We start from the raw sequence: 16,789 nt of genomic DNA, 5'->3' as shown, positions 1-16,789 counted from the left end.
CACGCGTCCAGTTGTGCTGAAATATCATTGAACGCATAATAATGATTCGGCGGAAGAATCATTACCTTCGGATTGAATGGGTTGAATGCGGGCATTAGGGTTTAGTGCCACTCTTGCTGGGCGAGAGAGCTGCGCGTCTCAGGAAGGTAAGCTCTTAGCCCACTGCGCATCTAAATTTGCTCGCTAAATTATTTGTATTTTTGTTCGCCCGCAGGATAATAGAGCAGTAGTGAGTGTGACAATGTTATTTTGTGCCATAACGCCAAGGTGTAAGGATTTCGGCAACAGACAATATTAAAGCGGTGGGATTCGAGAGCACGAAACGTACACGAGCAATGCGCCGTGACAGAACTGTGAACATGACGCGCCCATTGGTTTCATCCAGAAGCATGACCTCCGAATCATAAGAGTTTCGTGAGGCCGCAGTTCTAGAATGAACACCGTCTGACCAACTGTTGGTTTCAGAGAATGAGCACAAGTCTGCGAAGTATTTCACGCGTAGTAAACGACGTGCTTCCCATTTCAGCTTTCATCGAAATGTTGTGAAACAGTGGAAAAGTGAGGTAGAAATCCACGAGTCTCGTAAGCTGAGTGAGGCTCGTGGGATGCCTGACGTGTGAAAAACGTGTTGTGAGAAACTTTAAATAGTTTGGTCTGGTTTATGGGCGTTTAACGTCCCAAAGTGACTCAGGCTATGAGAGACGCAAACTTTAAATGATAGCAATTTTCAACGCGCAGGCAGCTCTGTTCAAACCAGGCCTCCTCGTTTTTCGGAAGTTCTGGGGGCAAAACGACCATTTCCTGCGACAAATCGTGCTTCTCGTTTTTTCGCTAGTTTCAGTTTATCTGTGACGTGTTTTGTGTACGGATGGCAGATTACGCATGCACCTTGTAAAAAAGCCTGCAATACTTGTGAACAACTTTTCTTTTCCGGGAGAGATGGTGCAAGCCTAAAATTTGTTATAAAGGCTTTCGTCAATGATAAGTTTCTCTTGCAGTGAATGAATGTAAAAACGTCAGCCGAGCATTTGAACAATCGTGGTGACAAAATCTTTAATGTACGTTGAACTTGACCAAAACCTTCACTTTGTATAAACTGGGGAGCTTTTTCTCTCTTTTGTTTTAACTAGAGGTAAATATTTTTTCAGGATTAAGGTTTCCTGCTTTCGGTCGCACTCGAAGGACATCGTTATGAGCTCAGACTGCAAAACAGATACCGTCAACGCATTTAGCCGTATGTACAACGACGCAGTCGTCGGAATTTTACGTGACGGTAGACTCACTGCCAGCAGGTAATTCGTTAATAAGCACAAGGCATAAAAGTGACCCTTATAAGAAGCATTGTGTCGCTTTCAATAGCCCATGCACTGCAGCTGACATAACGCTGCGCAGATCAACATACTGGTGACGGAAAGGTGAAGAACCAGTTGTCCAGAACAGAGTATTATGAGGAATGGTCAAAGGTCATAATTTTTACAAACAACTTTTCTGCTAACAACGTAATATGCCTTTTGCGAGTCCAGGGAGTGTGCCTATGCTCGATTACAACTATCGGAACAATACATATATCGATCCTGGTCCAAGCTGGCTGAAATATCAAGGGTAAATTCGGTAACTGAAATTAAACACGATGAACAGTCGGTAGTGCCTTGCTGAATAGATAATAAAGTTGTTCTTGTGTAATTGCTATACCACGCGAGGGTGTAGGACATGTTGAAATGTGTCATAGCAAAAAGAGAAGTTTAAGATATCGGTCTGCAGCTGCATACATGTGGCCGATCGCTTTCTTTAAAAGGACCCTGATTTGTTGTCGACGGGAATATTATAGCGCAACAAATCTGTAGAGGTGGTCTTTGTGGGATTTCGAGTCAAATTAGAAAGCTCTGCGTAGACCCTATAATTTAGAAACAATTTTTAATTATCGCTGCTCGCAGCAGCTCGCAGCCGATTAGGGCGACACACCGCTCCGCGCGTCCCTTATGCGGATGACGTCAGTGGGCAGACGAGGCGAGACTGGAGACCAGCTCTTCTTCCCAGTGACGTCATTGGGGTAGGGGATGAGCGGTGAGGTGTGTCGCGCTAATCGGCTGCGAGCTACTGTGAGTAGCGATTAAACAAAAAAATATTTCATAACTATAGGGTCCATGCAGAACTCTCAAATTTGACTCGAGTACCCTATAAAGACCACAACTACAGATCTGTTGCACTAGAATATGCCCATATAAATCATTTCAGGGTCCTTTTAAATGTGTAGTACCCGTGGTGGTGGCGAGTTGTTGCTCGCCTCTTCAGAGCACTGGTAAGCATCCCGCAAGCCTTGCGTGTGGGACCCGTGTGTGCTGCGGTGCAGGGCAGCCTGCTGGTGGTGCTGGTGGACGTGATGATGGTGCGCGTGCTAGGCTCCACCAGCGTCCTGCAGCGCCTCTCGCTGTTCCTGCTTGAGGAGTTCGGCACACGGCTCCGCAACGTGGCGCTGGTGTGCCTGTCGGCGGCCGTGGTCGTGCCACTCCTGGTCCACGACACGCTCGCCGTGCTGCTCGTGCTGGCGCTCGTCAGGCGACTCGTCTTCGACATCATGAACGAGAACCTGCAGGTGCGCATTTCTTGCCGGGTGAGAGTAGGGTTGGGATGGTTTCCCGGGGATGTCATTTTCACATGGCTAGAGTCCCTTTTGCTCGCAGGATGGATATGGTAAAATTGCCTTGTGTTCTAACTAGATTATGTCTCCGTTCAGCGCCAATTTCTACTTTGTCTCTTGACCTTTTTCTATCACAGAGGTGTGGATAACGCGCGTAAACTGTTATCTGTCCTGTCTATAATGTACGATTAACGAAATTTTTAGAAAATTGTGGCTTTTTTTCACTATTCGCCTAAGATAAGGAGTACTTTTATAATCACGTAACACATTTTGGGGACTCAAAACAGTATCGGCGAAGTGCGCAGGAAAAATAAAAAAAAACTGGTTTTGGAGGAAAATGGGTCTGTATCGGTCTCAGATCTCGATGGACACCTGAACCGCACCCTATGGAAAGGGATAAAGGAGGTAATTAGAGAAGTAGGGGAGGAAGTGGTGCCCTAGTGGACGAATCCGGAATAACTTCGACCGCCTGGCGATCATTATCCTGTTTTCAACAAGACGTCGGGGCATACAGCTTGTGTGTCTCAGTGCCCTGTGCACAAAGTTTTGTTCAGGCCACCACACCACACATTGAAATGCCAAGTGGACAGGACGCGGCTGAAATAGAGTAGCAGGCTGCCTAATAATATAATTGATCCAACACAAAACCTGTTTCCTAAAATCTTGGTCGTGCCTATTTTTGCGCAAGCCCTCGGAATCTGGACAAACGCTTCTATTTTGCACAGCTGCCACAATATGCCGAGTGGCGTTGAAGTCTCTAAATCACCGTGGAAATTTCGGATGCTCGATACAACGCTTTCATTTTCGATGGCCTTTGGAAACAGTTGCTGTGAGCGGATAAGGAATTTTATAGGTCAGATTTTTCAGCGAGGAGCAAGAATCGGCTATGATAGCCACTATGTTGGAGCAGTATCTCTCGTGACTCCAGTTTTCCCACAATAGCAATTTTAAGAGATTGTCTTTTAGGTAAGCGGTGTAATTTAGCAACGGCCAACACGTTTAGGAACAAAAGGCTTAATTTCTCTATCCTTCTGATGCCTAAAATTTGCTCTAGGGTCGGCGGGGGCCTCAGGGCGCTAGACAAGATTTTACAAGACGACTCGTCTTCGTCTTGAAAAGTGCTGCCCTCGCTGGAAGGGGTTAAATAGGGCATTCACTCCGAGGGGGAAGCACCGGTGATGAATCTGATGGTGTGCATTACGGAGGGTAGTAAGATGGCGAACGTGAGCTTTAAAAGGTCTTGATCAGGCATGGAGGCTGCGCCAGGCGGCAAACGAAAGGGGAAGCTCAGTTCTTGACAGCAAAGGCCGCAGAAAACGACGAACACGAAGACGGGAAAAGACACAGAAAAGCGTTAACTTTGAACTGAATTTGGTTTGAAATATTGGCTAAAATATATAGGAATATGACAGGGAAGAAAAATGGAGAGGAAAGGAAAAAGAAACAAATAGCTTACGACACTGAACTAAAGTCAGGTTGTTAATTAATTAGTGCACCGATACCTAATATTCTTTCGCGAAAGAACGACTAGGGTAATAGCTTGCTTACGTAGTCACTTCCTGTCCTGTCTCTCTCCAGCGCCTCGAGCACCTCTATTGTCATCTGCTTTCGATGGCCGCCAATAACTGTACATCTCTCGAAATCAGGAAACACAGTACTCGCCTCCTTCGAATTGACAGTCGCAACAGTGAAACGCAAGTCTCACGCATCCTTTGCACATTGCTAGCATGCTCTTGGAGTGTAGTTCATAAGAAGGGAGACGCCAAGGACTTGAAAAAACAGGCCGATCAGCTTACTATCCGTTGCCTACAAAGTATTTACTAAGGTAATCGCTAATAGAGTCAGGGCAACGTTAGACTTTAATCAACCAAATGATCAGGCAGGCTTTCGTAAAGGATATTCCACAATAGATCATATTCACACTATCAATCAGGTGATAGAGAAATGCGCAGAATGTAACCAACCTCTATATATAGCTTTCATTGATTACGAGAAAGCATTCGACTCAGTGGAAACCTCAGCAGTCATACAGGCATTGCGTAATCAGGGGGTAGAAGAGCCTTATGCCAAAATACTGGAAGATATATATAGCAATTGCACAGCTACTATAGTCCTCCATAAAGTCAGCAATAAAATTCCAATAAGGAAGGGCGTCAGGCAAGGAGACACGATCTCGCCAATGCTGTTCACCGCATGTTTCCAGGAGGTATTTCGAAGCCTGAATTGGGAACAGTTGGGAATAAGAATAAACGGAGAATACCTAAATAATCTGCGATTTGCTGATGACATTGCCTTGCTGAGTCACTCAGGAGGTGAACTGCAAATCATGATCTACGAGTTAGACAGGCAGAGCAGATCGATGGGTCTAAAAATTAACATGCAGAAAACCAAGGTAATGTTCAACAGCCTAGCAAGGGAACAACAGTTCACAATTGGCAGCGAGAGCCTAGAAATTGTGCCGGAATACGTCTACTTAGGGCAGGTAGTGACAGCTGATCCAGATCATGAGAGGGAGATAACTAGAAGGATAAGAATGGGCTGGAGCGCATATGGCAAATTCTCGCAGATCATGAGTGGCAGTTTACCAATTTCCCTCAAGAGGAAAGTGTACAACAGCATAATCTTACCGGTACTCACCTACGGGGCAGAAACGTGGAGGCTAACGAAAAGAGTTCAGCTTAGGTTAAGGACAACGCAGCGAGCCATGGAAAGAAAAATGATAGGTGTAACGTTAAGAGATCGGAAGCGGGCAGAGTGGGTGAGGGAACACGGGTTAATGACATCCTAGTCGAAATCAAGGGAAAGAAATGGGCTTGGGCAGGGCATGTAATGCGAAGGCAAGATAACCGCTGGTCCTTAAGGGTAACGGAGTGGGTTCCAAGAGAAAGTAAGCGTAGCAGGGGGCGGCAGAAGGTTAGGTGGGCGGATGAGATTAAGAAGTTTGCAGGCAAAGGGTGGATGCAGCTGGCAAAGGATAGGGTTAATTGGAGAGACATGGGAGAGGCCTTTGCCCTGCAGTGGGTGTAGTAAGGCTGATTATGATGATATGATGATGTTGACAAGATGTTATCGACAGTTACTATGACGCTGAGCAGGGCCTCCGGCTGCTGATTTCGTCGACAAAGTCACCGTCTTTATCATAGAGGCTCATTTTGATGCGCGGCGGTCCTGAAGGACGAAAACTCAGACAGCTGTCTCAAAAGTAAATAGGTCCATAACGAAATTTGATATACACACATGCTGCTTCCTCACAGCGCATCCCCTATTTTATGCGCCTAGGATTTTTGTGCCCCACCAAGAATTCTACGATGCTCAGACAGTAAACTTTCTCGTGTTAATACCGTATTAAAATTTGCTTGGACGAACATATGGGGCACGGTCGCGGCTGTTTTTGTTCATTGTATTTGTTTGTTCAATGCTGGCTCACTTATCTGTGCTTTCGCGCGTGCGTGTAGTACATTCAACCGTAATTCGTTTCATAAAGTCGTCAGTATGGACATATATAAAGCTTATAGTTCATTTAATGTACCACCCCTCCATCCGGTGTTCTCCTCGAAACGATCTCGCATATTATTACTTGTGTGCATTGTCAAACGCCGTGCCATTTTAATACCGGTGAGACCGACGGCGCTTTTAAAAGTATTGCGCTCACGTGAATGCGAGTGAGCAAAGTATTCAAACGAGCGGATAGGTAGCGCAACTGTCACCTTAGCTGTAACAACGTATCTTAACTAATCTTTTCTATTATTTAGAAGCCGCGGCAGCGGTACGGTATTTTGTGTCCGCTCATCTTTTGTCAACACTTGACCGACCGCCAAGTTTTCCAGAGTCACGAAACTACTAATCTGTGTAACTCTGACGCTGCATTCTCCGCAGTCGATGATGGCATTCCAGGCTCAAGAGCTGCCATGGAACGAGGTGCATGCTTTGCGACGTGGGCGTTCTGACGGTTCTACTGGCGGTGCGAACGCCAACCCGGCGCCCAGCAACAGTCGGCCGGCACAGCGATTGCCCGCGGACGTGGAATCCCCGGCGTCGCCTGTCCCTCCACGGGGCTTGACCTCCAGAGAGGAACGGGACGCGGCCGCGCGATCGGGAGCCACCACCAACGTCTCGCAGCCAGCTGAGAATCCAACTTGTGCGCACTCTTTCATGTGCAACTATCGCTATGGTTCACGTAGTCGGATATAACTAAAGAAACTGCAAGGCAGATGCTCCTCAGTGGAAGCTGTTCAATCAGCTCCTCAGCCAATGCCACGGTGGCACTTTCAGCGTCCTTGTACTTGTCATCCTGGAATCGAACGTGGCTTCAAGCTGCATTGGCATCAATGACAATGCCACAAGTATAGTTCGCTTCCATTGGCTGGACTGGCTCCTGCGAGGAGCATCTTTCATTGTGGTCTTGAGTTGCAGCCGAATATACAGCCACAGTGCATAAGTGGTTTGGTGCCTGCCTTTTCCATCACACGGTGATCAGCCACACTTACTTTTTCAGAAACGTCGAACGCAGCAGAATTCGCTGATGATCGCAGTACCAGGCTTTTTAAAGCATGAAATCGCACAATGGGAGCTACATGTCATTTCGCGGAAGATAATCCGCAGGATCAACAAAAATTACGAATGAGGCGCGATCTATAACGGGTCTATAAGTAATTGCAAGTTAAACCAACGCAACTGTGTAAACTGTCTTTCTTCGCTTTCATCCTACACCGGACAAATGGTAGACAACGATGGCTTAAATATGTACATCAGTTAATGGTGATTTAACGTCCCAAAGCGACTCAGGATATAAGGGACGCTGTAGTGAAGGGCTCCAAAAATTTCCACCACCTGTGGTTCTTTTACGTACACTGACATCGCACAGTACACGAGAGTAGTATTTCGCCTCCATCGAAATGCGACCGCCGCTGCCGGGATCGAACCCGCGTCTTTCGGTTTAGCAGCTGAGCGCCATAACCACTGAGCCAACGCGGCAGCCTCAGTTAATGATGAAGCGCTCACAAAACATTACGTATATATGAAACCATGCATAAAGTGCTCTCCTGTATGCGGCCCTCTATTTTGCGGTAGCGCTACTGCACTCAGGCTTTGGTTGTTGCTTGGAACACCGCACAAACAATATCTCTTAGCATAGGCGTTTTTACCAGTCGTCTTGGACAAATACCGGTTGTCGTGAGCCATTATTATCTACTCCACTTCAATGGTCTACCTGTGAATCCCTCGGTGTGGAGGCGAAGACGCAGGAAGGATATTTGAAGCTGGGAAGCAGATGAATGCCTGCGGCTCAGCTCTGCGGTCCATCAGTGCGGATGCCTAGAACACCAGAATGGAGGAGGAGGAGGCTATGAGGAAAGGAAAGGCGGAATAAATCCCTCGCTCTAGGTGGAACCCGGAACAGTGCAGAAATTATCAGGTCAGGAAAGACAAGGAGCAGGAGAGACAATTACGATTACAAAACCACCTACATCCAAGGGTGCGCGAGGGAAGATGCAACCTACATCTGTTCTTGACCTTTGGTAAGAAAATTTACGATGCGCCTGCACACAACACATGTTACGGGGGACCAAGCAGGGCAAACGAGACGGTTATTCCTCAGATAGACCAGGCTTTCTGTCCGTAATGTTTTTCTCACGCATTTTCTTACGTGTACTATCGGCACTTCATGTATTATTTAGGCTTATTAGAGCCCATCTCACGCTTCGCACGGGCACTGCTGCATCTGCTTCTTGTCTGCGCCTTTAGGGCTGTTAGAGATGGCCTGACCAAATATGATTTCCATCTTGTAAACGGTACACCATGCCACTCATGAAGGAACCGGAGAGCAGTTTTCTTCGAGTAGATCTTTACCCGCGTGTGAAAGAACACGCTTAGATTTCGTGGGCTTCTATTCAAAGACACTTCCTGTGAGCGCTTCATGACTGGCGCAAGTTCAAGCGCCTCCCGACATGGCGGCTGATCACCAACCTGCAGTCTAGCCAGTCTACCTGCTTACATAGAACAAATTTCGTTCAACCTAACGTGTTAACGTTATTCACTGAAAAGATAGCGACACAAGTTGAGAAACACAAAAACGTCATAACGGGGTCATGAGTCATGAAAGATAGGACCTGATGACGCGTTGCTGCGATACTGCCTTCTGGACAGAACCAAGCCACTTTGCTCCTTCCTTCAGTAGAGAATTCGCGTACTCTTTCCCTCATTCATGCCATATATGCGTATCAGGCATTGTACGCGGCTCAAAATGGCATCTGATGTTGCAGACCCAAGCTGCCGGTTGCCAGCGCCCGCCGAGCAGCAGCCTCCCGGTGATGACTCGGCACTGACCGTCGGTACATCTTCGATTTCGAACGCGGGGCCAAGCAGGATCTCGGACCACGGACCGGATGGTGCCTGGCTGGGTCTCGCCTCCCAGCCGCACCACTGCTTCGGCCGCAAGGCTTCGGAGTCCGAGGCATCCATCGAAGGGGCGTCTGCACGTGGGAGCGCAGCCTCGGAAGTCGTCGCTAAGCTCCACCAAGAGCGCTAAGAAGGTCTGCCAGCCATAGTCCCAACGTCAATTATGCGCTTACATGGGCTGATTAGTTTTGCGTAATTTTACGTTAAAGGAAGAAAACAGAAAACAGAGCCAGTGCGAGACAGTTGTGAATACAGCTGAGGCAAGTTCAGCTGGGCGCAGAGCGTGAAGCCGGTTCATTTAAATATAAGTGCAATGTCTTATACCGCTCTTTAACAAATCAAAGAAAACAATAAAACATTCACTTTATTGTCACTATGTCACTTTTCAGGCAGACATATCGTGTATTTCACTGCGGATATTAATTCAATTATTAAATGCATTTTTTTTTATACAGAGTGTCTAATGTAATTTGAGTCAAGACTTGAAAATTGGCACGCTCCAGACGTACGGCACCAAGAGCCTACTCTTTGTCATTGTGTGCCACGGCATGGTGTATTTTTGAATTCAAGCTAATTAGATATTCAGCAAAGAATAATTATGAAAAATATATAATATTTTTCTTTGACCCAAGCCCGTTGATTTAAGTTCTTGAGAGGCTACCGATACACGGGTAGATTGAGGTCAGAAAGGATGACCTCCCCTGCAATAGATCCGGTGCAGATGATTCAGTGCTTTGCTGGAACTTACTTTCAGGCCGAAATTAAAATGCAAACGGGATGATGTGGCTTTTAGTGTGGCCCGCGCCGCCTAGCAGCACTAATGATAAGCTGCTGACGTGTGCAATGAATACGCAACTTCGTCTCTAACCGGCCCTTCGCTCGACTTAGTTTGGTGATCTTCGTCTGGCGCCGATTCCACAGCTCGCTGCCCGTGGGGGGGGGGGGGGGGGGGGGGGGGGAGAAGGGGGAGGGGGCATAACGCTGCTATTTTAACTCCTTTTGCCGTTCTTCCACCCATATGCAGACACAAAAAGTAAATCGCAGTTACAGAAATCACGCCAAAAGCGGCTATCGCTTGAACGTCGGTGTCCTAGCTCATTCTTCATAGAAGCGTAATCAGACAACGGGGTCTGCAACAAAGAGAACATGAGAGCATTTTCCCCCTCTCCCGGCCCGCTGCTATCGGAATGAAGGCAGTGCGGCTAGCGTCACGCCAGCGCTGTGTGGGGGTTCTCTGAAATTATCAGTCGAGAGACACGCCTGCTGAGAAAAAACTACCAGAACAGCCCCACATCAAAATATAAAATTTGCACGGTGTCATCCTCCTTTCAAACACTAATCCAGAATAAATCAAAGTAAAGCAATTCGTCACCCAGTAATCTGTCTATATCTCTCTGAAAATGCCGCGCTTTCGCTTGCAATTTCTCAGTAGTATCCTTTGCTTCAAATAGCTCTAAGCTCTACCAAGTTTTATTTGGTTGTTCGCATTATTCAAAGAGAGCGCTATGTTTCATTCCCTCTTTTTTCATTTATTTAGGGAGAAGATCATTTACTTTGCTCAATAGAGTCTTGTTCAGTCCTATTATTGTGTAGCATTCCATCATGGTTTCGGTAAGTGCCTGCAGTATGGTTAAATAGGTAATAATCAATATATCGTGCTACTGAAAGAGGGAGAAGAAGAAATCTTCAGCCAAGTCACAAGACATTAAGCGGCAGAGCTCTTATGTAATCTTTAACTGCTCGCTGTGGCATGAAAAGCGAGGTCGCAGAACTGCGAAGAATGCAGCCGAAGAACACGGCTTTTTCAAGCTGTGGAACCAAACTCTAGGGACGGTACACATTTTCACCGATGAATACGTTGCCCTGGCATGCTGGGAGGCAGGCCTCTGAAAGACAAATAGATGAAAGGAGGTTCAGAAAGGCCGTTCAGGAATGCAACCGGTATCCTATCCGTCCTTCGTTCCTAGGTGGCGAGATGGTGTTGTTGCTTTGTAGCGAGAGCTACACTACGCCCGTTCTTCGAGCCTTCAGCGTGGCACTCCTTGAGCTCCGTGACAGCGCCGTGGTCACGTGGTGCGGAGCAGCTGCTGCTGCCGGCGTAGCGGCGCGCCGGCGAAACCGAGCTGTAACAGCTGTGCGCACGTGCCGTGTCGAAAGGGGGGGGGGGGGTGTGGAGAGGGGGGTGAATCCTCGTCCAGGGATGAAGATGAAGAAGGAACGTGCAGCGAAATGGAGCGGCGACGGACTGAATTTGCAATACGGCTGAGCGAGTTACACTGGGCCAGATGTAGCTCTCGTGTCACTCTGGAATTAACCAGAGCTACACCACACCCATTCTTTTCATGGTCCTTCAATTGCGTATTAAAATGTGAGGAAGGAGTCAGCCCTTGGGCCATATGTGCCGCCGCTCAGTGGTTCAGGCTCAGTCAACTCTCGATGGACTGCAATGACAGTCGCAGCAGAATGCTAGAAGCCAGTTTTCGATCCACTAATATCAGAGAAACTTTTCAGATTGTCGCGTTCTTTTTGTGTCAATAAGTGGCAGCTATCGAAGCAGGCAACCGACTGCCCCTCCTTATGACTGCAGGGCTCTGTGGACCGGACGACGGCAGGTGGCGCCCTCTGTCGCCACTCGTGCATCAACATGCTCCTCGTGCCTCGCGCTCACAAACGCAACAATGTTTCAGGGCAGCAGCTGAGCGCTGGAGTTCTTTTATTTTTATATCAAAATTTAGAATAGCTATTGCCCTATACCTATTAACGGCTGGCAGCGCACCTGCACCACGTTCATGCTCTCTTCCTTGCATATTCGCACAATGTAAACAGTGTGAAACAAGGGTGACGTACAACGTTGCTGCCCATGCGCGCAGTGACTTAGTGCGGCTGCCGCCTCACTGTTCCAGCAGGTGTGTGCGGTAACACTATGCTGTAACTTATTGTAACTAGTACTGTCACTGTGACGCCGCGAAGAGGACGACGATGTGATTGTGACCACTTTCGCATCGGCAGAAGAATAGCAATAAATTTTTTGTGGTGGTTTGAAATTGCTCACAGACAAAAGGGAAGTTGCCCGCCGGTGGTCATCCCAGGTGATCCCCAGTTGGTCGAAATTATTCCTGAGCCCTCCACTACGGCTTCTTTCGGCTACTTCTTTCGCTCCATCTTCTACCCCTTCCCTTATGGCGCGGTTCAGGTGTCCAAACGATATATGAGACAGATACTGCTCCATTTCCTGAGCCCAAAAACCAATTAATATTTTTATTATTGTTATTATTATTATATTATTTACAGGAGGTGAGCGGTAGTGCCTATGGGCTACCAATTCTCATATCTATTGCACTCTTGATGCGATAAGGAATTGCAATACATCATTTGATCTGAGTAGGGTAAACTTATTGTGGTCATTTTCATATTGATTCCGACAGAGGTCCGGAGTAGGTCTTTAATGCGGCTGCTAATTCCTGACCCCCGTGGCACACACAGTAGCTAAGGTGAGGGAGCAGCAGGGCGCTGAGTCATCGATGATTTTCTTAGAAGTGCTAGAGCTGAGGACCCAAACAAATGCAATGACCCTCCTGAGCCTATAGGCCTGTCGCTGCTCACGATGCCGGTGGCTACGCACGTTGCAGGGCAGTAAGCGGACCTCTATCGTGGAGGGTGGTAAGGTGGTGCTGCCCGGTGTCTCTTCGCCCACGCCCAAGCCCACCGCGGTTCATGTGGACTCCATCAGCGGTGAGCGCTAACTCTAGTAAAAGGGAAAATGGCGTTTGCTGTGGATGACCCTCCGTCGCCGGCGGCGCCTTATCCTGCACAAAAATGATGGGGGCGTTTAGTTGAGAGCGGAAGTGTTCATTACACAGAGTAAACTGCTCTATAAACTCTTCAATAGTCCTTAGATGTCTAAGTAAGCGACAAAACGGCAGCAGAGCTACACCGCAGACAAATGAAGCCGCTCGAATAGCTAAGCAGAGGTAACAATCGCAGGCCGCGTTGCCAACCTCAGGTGAACGTTTCCAGGCGCCACTGTTTCTTTCAGTTGAAAGTAATTGTTTTACATATATATACAAAAACAGTATCTTCAGGCCCTCGAGCAAAGCACGTAGCATTCAAGCGCAAAATACCAGTGGTTTATGTTTTGCGAGGATGATCAAAATTTCTTTCATAGTGCCATAGTGCTTACAGACAGTACCATCAGGATTCCTTTATCATTTTCTAATGTGAAAATGCTCATTATGCTCTAAACTGGGGAAAAGTACGCCTGGGGTTACTCTTGACAAAGAACGTTTGGCGAAAATGGCGGTGACCATGCTAGCAAGCTCATTGTCTTGAGCAAAACATATATTGTGTTCGCTATGGAACCAAAAACAGCAGTGTAACAACAAAAGGAAGGATGCTAATTCGCCCGAAAGAAAGGCATCACTGCTAGCTGAAGCACATTTAGATAAATAGCTGCTATTGCAAGTAGAAAAAACTCTTTTATTCAATAACCTCACAGAGGTTTTTCATACAAATGTCACACATTCTTATAAAATCTTACATTTGTAATACAATGCCGCATTATTTTGCCGATAAAACCCTCTCATTACCTCAAGAACCTTTTTTATTATTGATGGGCTTCCCTGAAACGCTTGTATATTCATTAATGATAAAATAAAAAAGTAGTAGGACGGAAAACACGCGCACTACACACCAAATACATCTCTAGAAACTTCCTTGATAAAGTTTGCACTTCTGCTATGTTTATTTATACTAGAGCACGTTTACATAAAAGGTTCTCAACATTCTGAACAGATCTCATCGAATTTAAGTCCGGGATCTTTTCGGGACAACAATTTTTGCGCTCAGCTTTAGTACTTCTCTTCGAATGAAATGATGCCCTGCAACAAAAATTTTGGGGTCTTATTTCTGCGCACTTTGTTGTTGTTGGGTTTCTAGGTTCATAGTTTTTGGGTTTATAGTTCGAGCCTGCACTCAGTTCAAAGTGACAGAAAATAAGACCAGCTAAGAGGATGAGCCTTTATTTGAGTGGACCGTAAGGTACGAAGAGTTCACTGAATGCGGAGGTACGTTATATTATTTTGCGCAAATACGCTCGTGTCTCAATCAGAATACTTTGAAAATTGTTGCAGGCTTCCACTCTGCTTCAAGACGACCGATGAAAGAGAGCTTTGGCTGGAAATTCCAGTAAGGAGATTCTTTTCTTGCTTTTCAATTTGTGCGCTTGTTTTTAAGGTTCGAAAGTTAATACATCCTTTGCAATTGTCCCTCATAGAACTTTTCGCCCTTAGAAAAATTAACAAGACAAAAAGTACCCTATTTTCGAGTACAAGGTGTGCATTTTTGGGAAATCTGAATGTTTGAATGAAAGAATGGTCCACAAAAACACGAAAACTCTTTCCCCACGTAGGTCATCCGTTGCGATGAGTTGGACAGAAAGTTAAAGATAGTTCTTGTTCTGAACTTTGGTTAAATTAATTACATCAGTCGAGCTTTTAGTTGCTGCAGTTCGAATGCACCTGAGATCAGAAAACTGAGGCGATCCTATTGATACACTATTTCGTTTGGTAGAAATCTCGTTGCAGCCCGGTATTCCGAAATCTTCGCCTCTCAATTTAAAACTCATCTGGCATAATTGCGTGCCGACGGCTTAAACATTATTTGCCTAGAACTATTCTCTGTGGGGCAAACTCTCGACTGTGGCGTTTATAACTAATATCTGTAGTCCCTTCACTTCCGCCTAGCAAAGGCTTAGAAACGCCATACGCACCCAGCGGCGCAATATTTATGTGTCTAGCGCCGGTTGACGCTATCTCGACCTTGTAATTGCACGAATTGAGCTGTTCATTTGATGACGAACATATCGAAAAATTGCCCTGATACGATAAGTTTTCCAGACGAAGTACTTAAGAGACACCCCGCAACCTGTTTAGTTTTTCACCGCTTGCCGTTGCCCTGAGATATCTCTCTTTTATATCGCTTTTTTTTCTTTATTTCCTGTTCAGGGTAAAAGAGAATACCACAGAGTGAAAATAACAATTACAGTGTCATAATATTAACTTAAACCAAATAATAGACAACTTTAGCATACCGTACGGCACCGTCTTATCGCTACCGTTAACGGGTTACCGGAAGCCCGCCCGCCACCAGTCCGCAAGCGCTGCTTGGTCCCGATACGGTAGGCGTCCATGCCGTGCAGCTACCTGGTACCTGGCGCCATCTGGCGCCCTCAAGGCGCTCTGGCGCATGCGCTCTGAAGGTGCACGGGCTCCCGATACTCCGGAAACGGTAACGGTAGCACGATACCGTACGCTATGCTACAGGATTCGCCCATCGCTGCAGCCATTCTCCCGCATGGTAAACTGCCAGCCTCTCATGCCGCGCTTTGGATATCGTCGTATTCATGAACTTTCATCCGTGCTCGAGTCAGCCCAAACGCACGAGTATGCGGGAACTTGCACGAGTTAGCCCAAGGTCGAACGCGTGTCTGTGCGACCGCTTGTAAACGCAAGAGTAGGGGGGCAATTGGACCCCCCCCCCCCCCCCCATAAAAAAAATATCCGCAGAAAAGGAATAATGAAGCGTCATATGACGAGCATGGAGCAAGTCACTCGGAATGGCGGGAGATTCTTGAACCACTGCAACATAACAAAGAAAAATAATCATTCCTGTATTTGAACTCAGTTTGGCAACACAAAGTACTCACGAAATCAGAGCCGATGTGGTAACGCATTCCCTTCGTCAGAGTCACATACAACCGGCGCAAAGACGTATCCAAGCCCCCTCCCCCCTCCCCCAGCAGGGTTCTTGTTAGGCATGGGCCTTGCCCTTCCCCCTCACCCTCCTCGCTTCGCCCTATAGAACTGCCTAGCGCCCCTCCCGAAAAAAAAATTTCTTGCTACGTGCCTGTACCCACATGTATTTTTTTCGTCGCTTCGTGAAAGTAACCAAGTCTGAGCCATTCGCGATGATTCCCTGGGCGATTTCATTGAGGGCGTTGAAAATTTCCTTTTTGGTTTTTTTAAACACGCAAAAAAAATCGCATGAAAAAACAATTTTCGCATTGAAGTCATGCAACCAAGCGGACAGAGTATGCGAACTTAGTTTTCATTTTCAACCTCTCAAATTACCTATAAACAAGCGGTACATTTTTGAGCCGCTGAAATTAACGCGCATGTTTAAATTGGTAACTTGGGAGTTGTCGTATTTTTAAGATGCGACCGTTGGCAGAATTGCTCCAACACGCAAGTGTTGTGATACCACGTGTTTCAGGGAAGACTTTCAACAATTTTCAAAAATAGGCTTTTAGGTGAAAAAATATGGCTTTTGCGGCATAGAATTTCCAGTGTTGGCGGACACCAGAAAGCCGGTAATTCGTCTGAAGTAAGCTGGCTGACTAATTTTTAAAAAATAACTTTATAACTAATACATCTTGGTGCCTAGCTGCAATTGAGAGGTTTGTAGCTGGTCGTTAGTAATAGTCATATAAGTTTTTAGAATTTCGAAATCGCGATTACCTTCGGCGCTGTAGCTCGGCAAAATTTAGCCATTTTAACTAGTTACGTGCTCTAGAAAGGTTGCTTTGACTGCATGCTTTTCCAATGCCCATGTATTTTGGCGCGATGTAGCCAAATTTTTGAAAATTTTGAGTCTCCCCTGAAATATCTGGTATATTGAGCTTCAATTTTCAACTTAATCCGCATATTAACGTATCCAAGCTGGTAGCGGCTTGCGCCAAACTCCTCCCCAGTGCGACCC

At 46.5% G+C, this 16,789-nt stretch overlaps 1 protein-coding gene across 1 annotated transcript; it reads left to right on the top strand.

Annotated features, from left to right (window-relative positions):
* Positions 1-2,231: 2,231 nt before the first annotated feature.
* On the top strand, positions 2,232-12,742 carry LOC144100356 (uncharacterized). Its single transcript, XM_077633332.1, has 4 exons — positions 2,232-2,593; positions 6,515-6,776; positions 8,899-9,168; positions 12,664-12,742. The coding sequence occupies exons 1-3, from the start codon at positions 2,381-2,383 to the stop codon at positions 9,162-9,164; spliced, it is 741 nt and encodes a 246-aa protein (XP_077489458.1). The 5' UTR covers positions 2,232-2,380; the 3' UTR covers positions 9,165-9,168; positions 12,664-12,742.
* Positions 12,743-16,789: the final 4,047 nt, after the last annotated feature.

The sequence above is a fragment of the Amblyomma americanum genome, chromosome 8, assembly GCF_052857255.1.
Source record: "Amblyomma americanum isolate KBUSLIRL-KWMA chromosome 8, ASM5285725v1, whole genome shotgun sequence".
Lineage (NCBI taxonomy): Eukaryota > Metazoa > Arthropoda > Arachnida > Ixodida > Ixodidae > Amblyomma > Amblyomma americanum.
The sequence above is the reverse complement of the archived record's forward strand: the minus strand, read 5'-3'. Positions and strand labels throughout refer to the sequence as shown.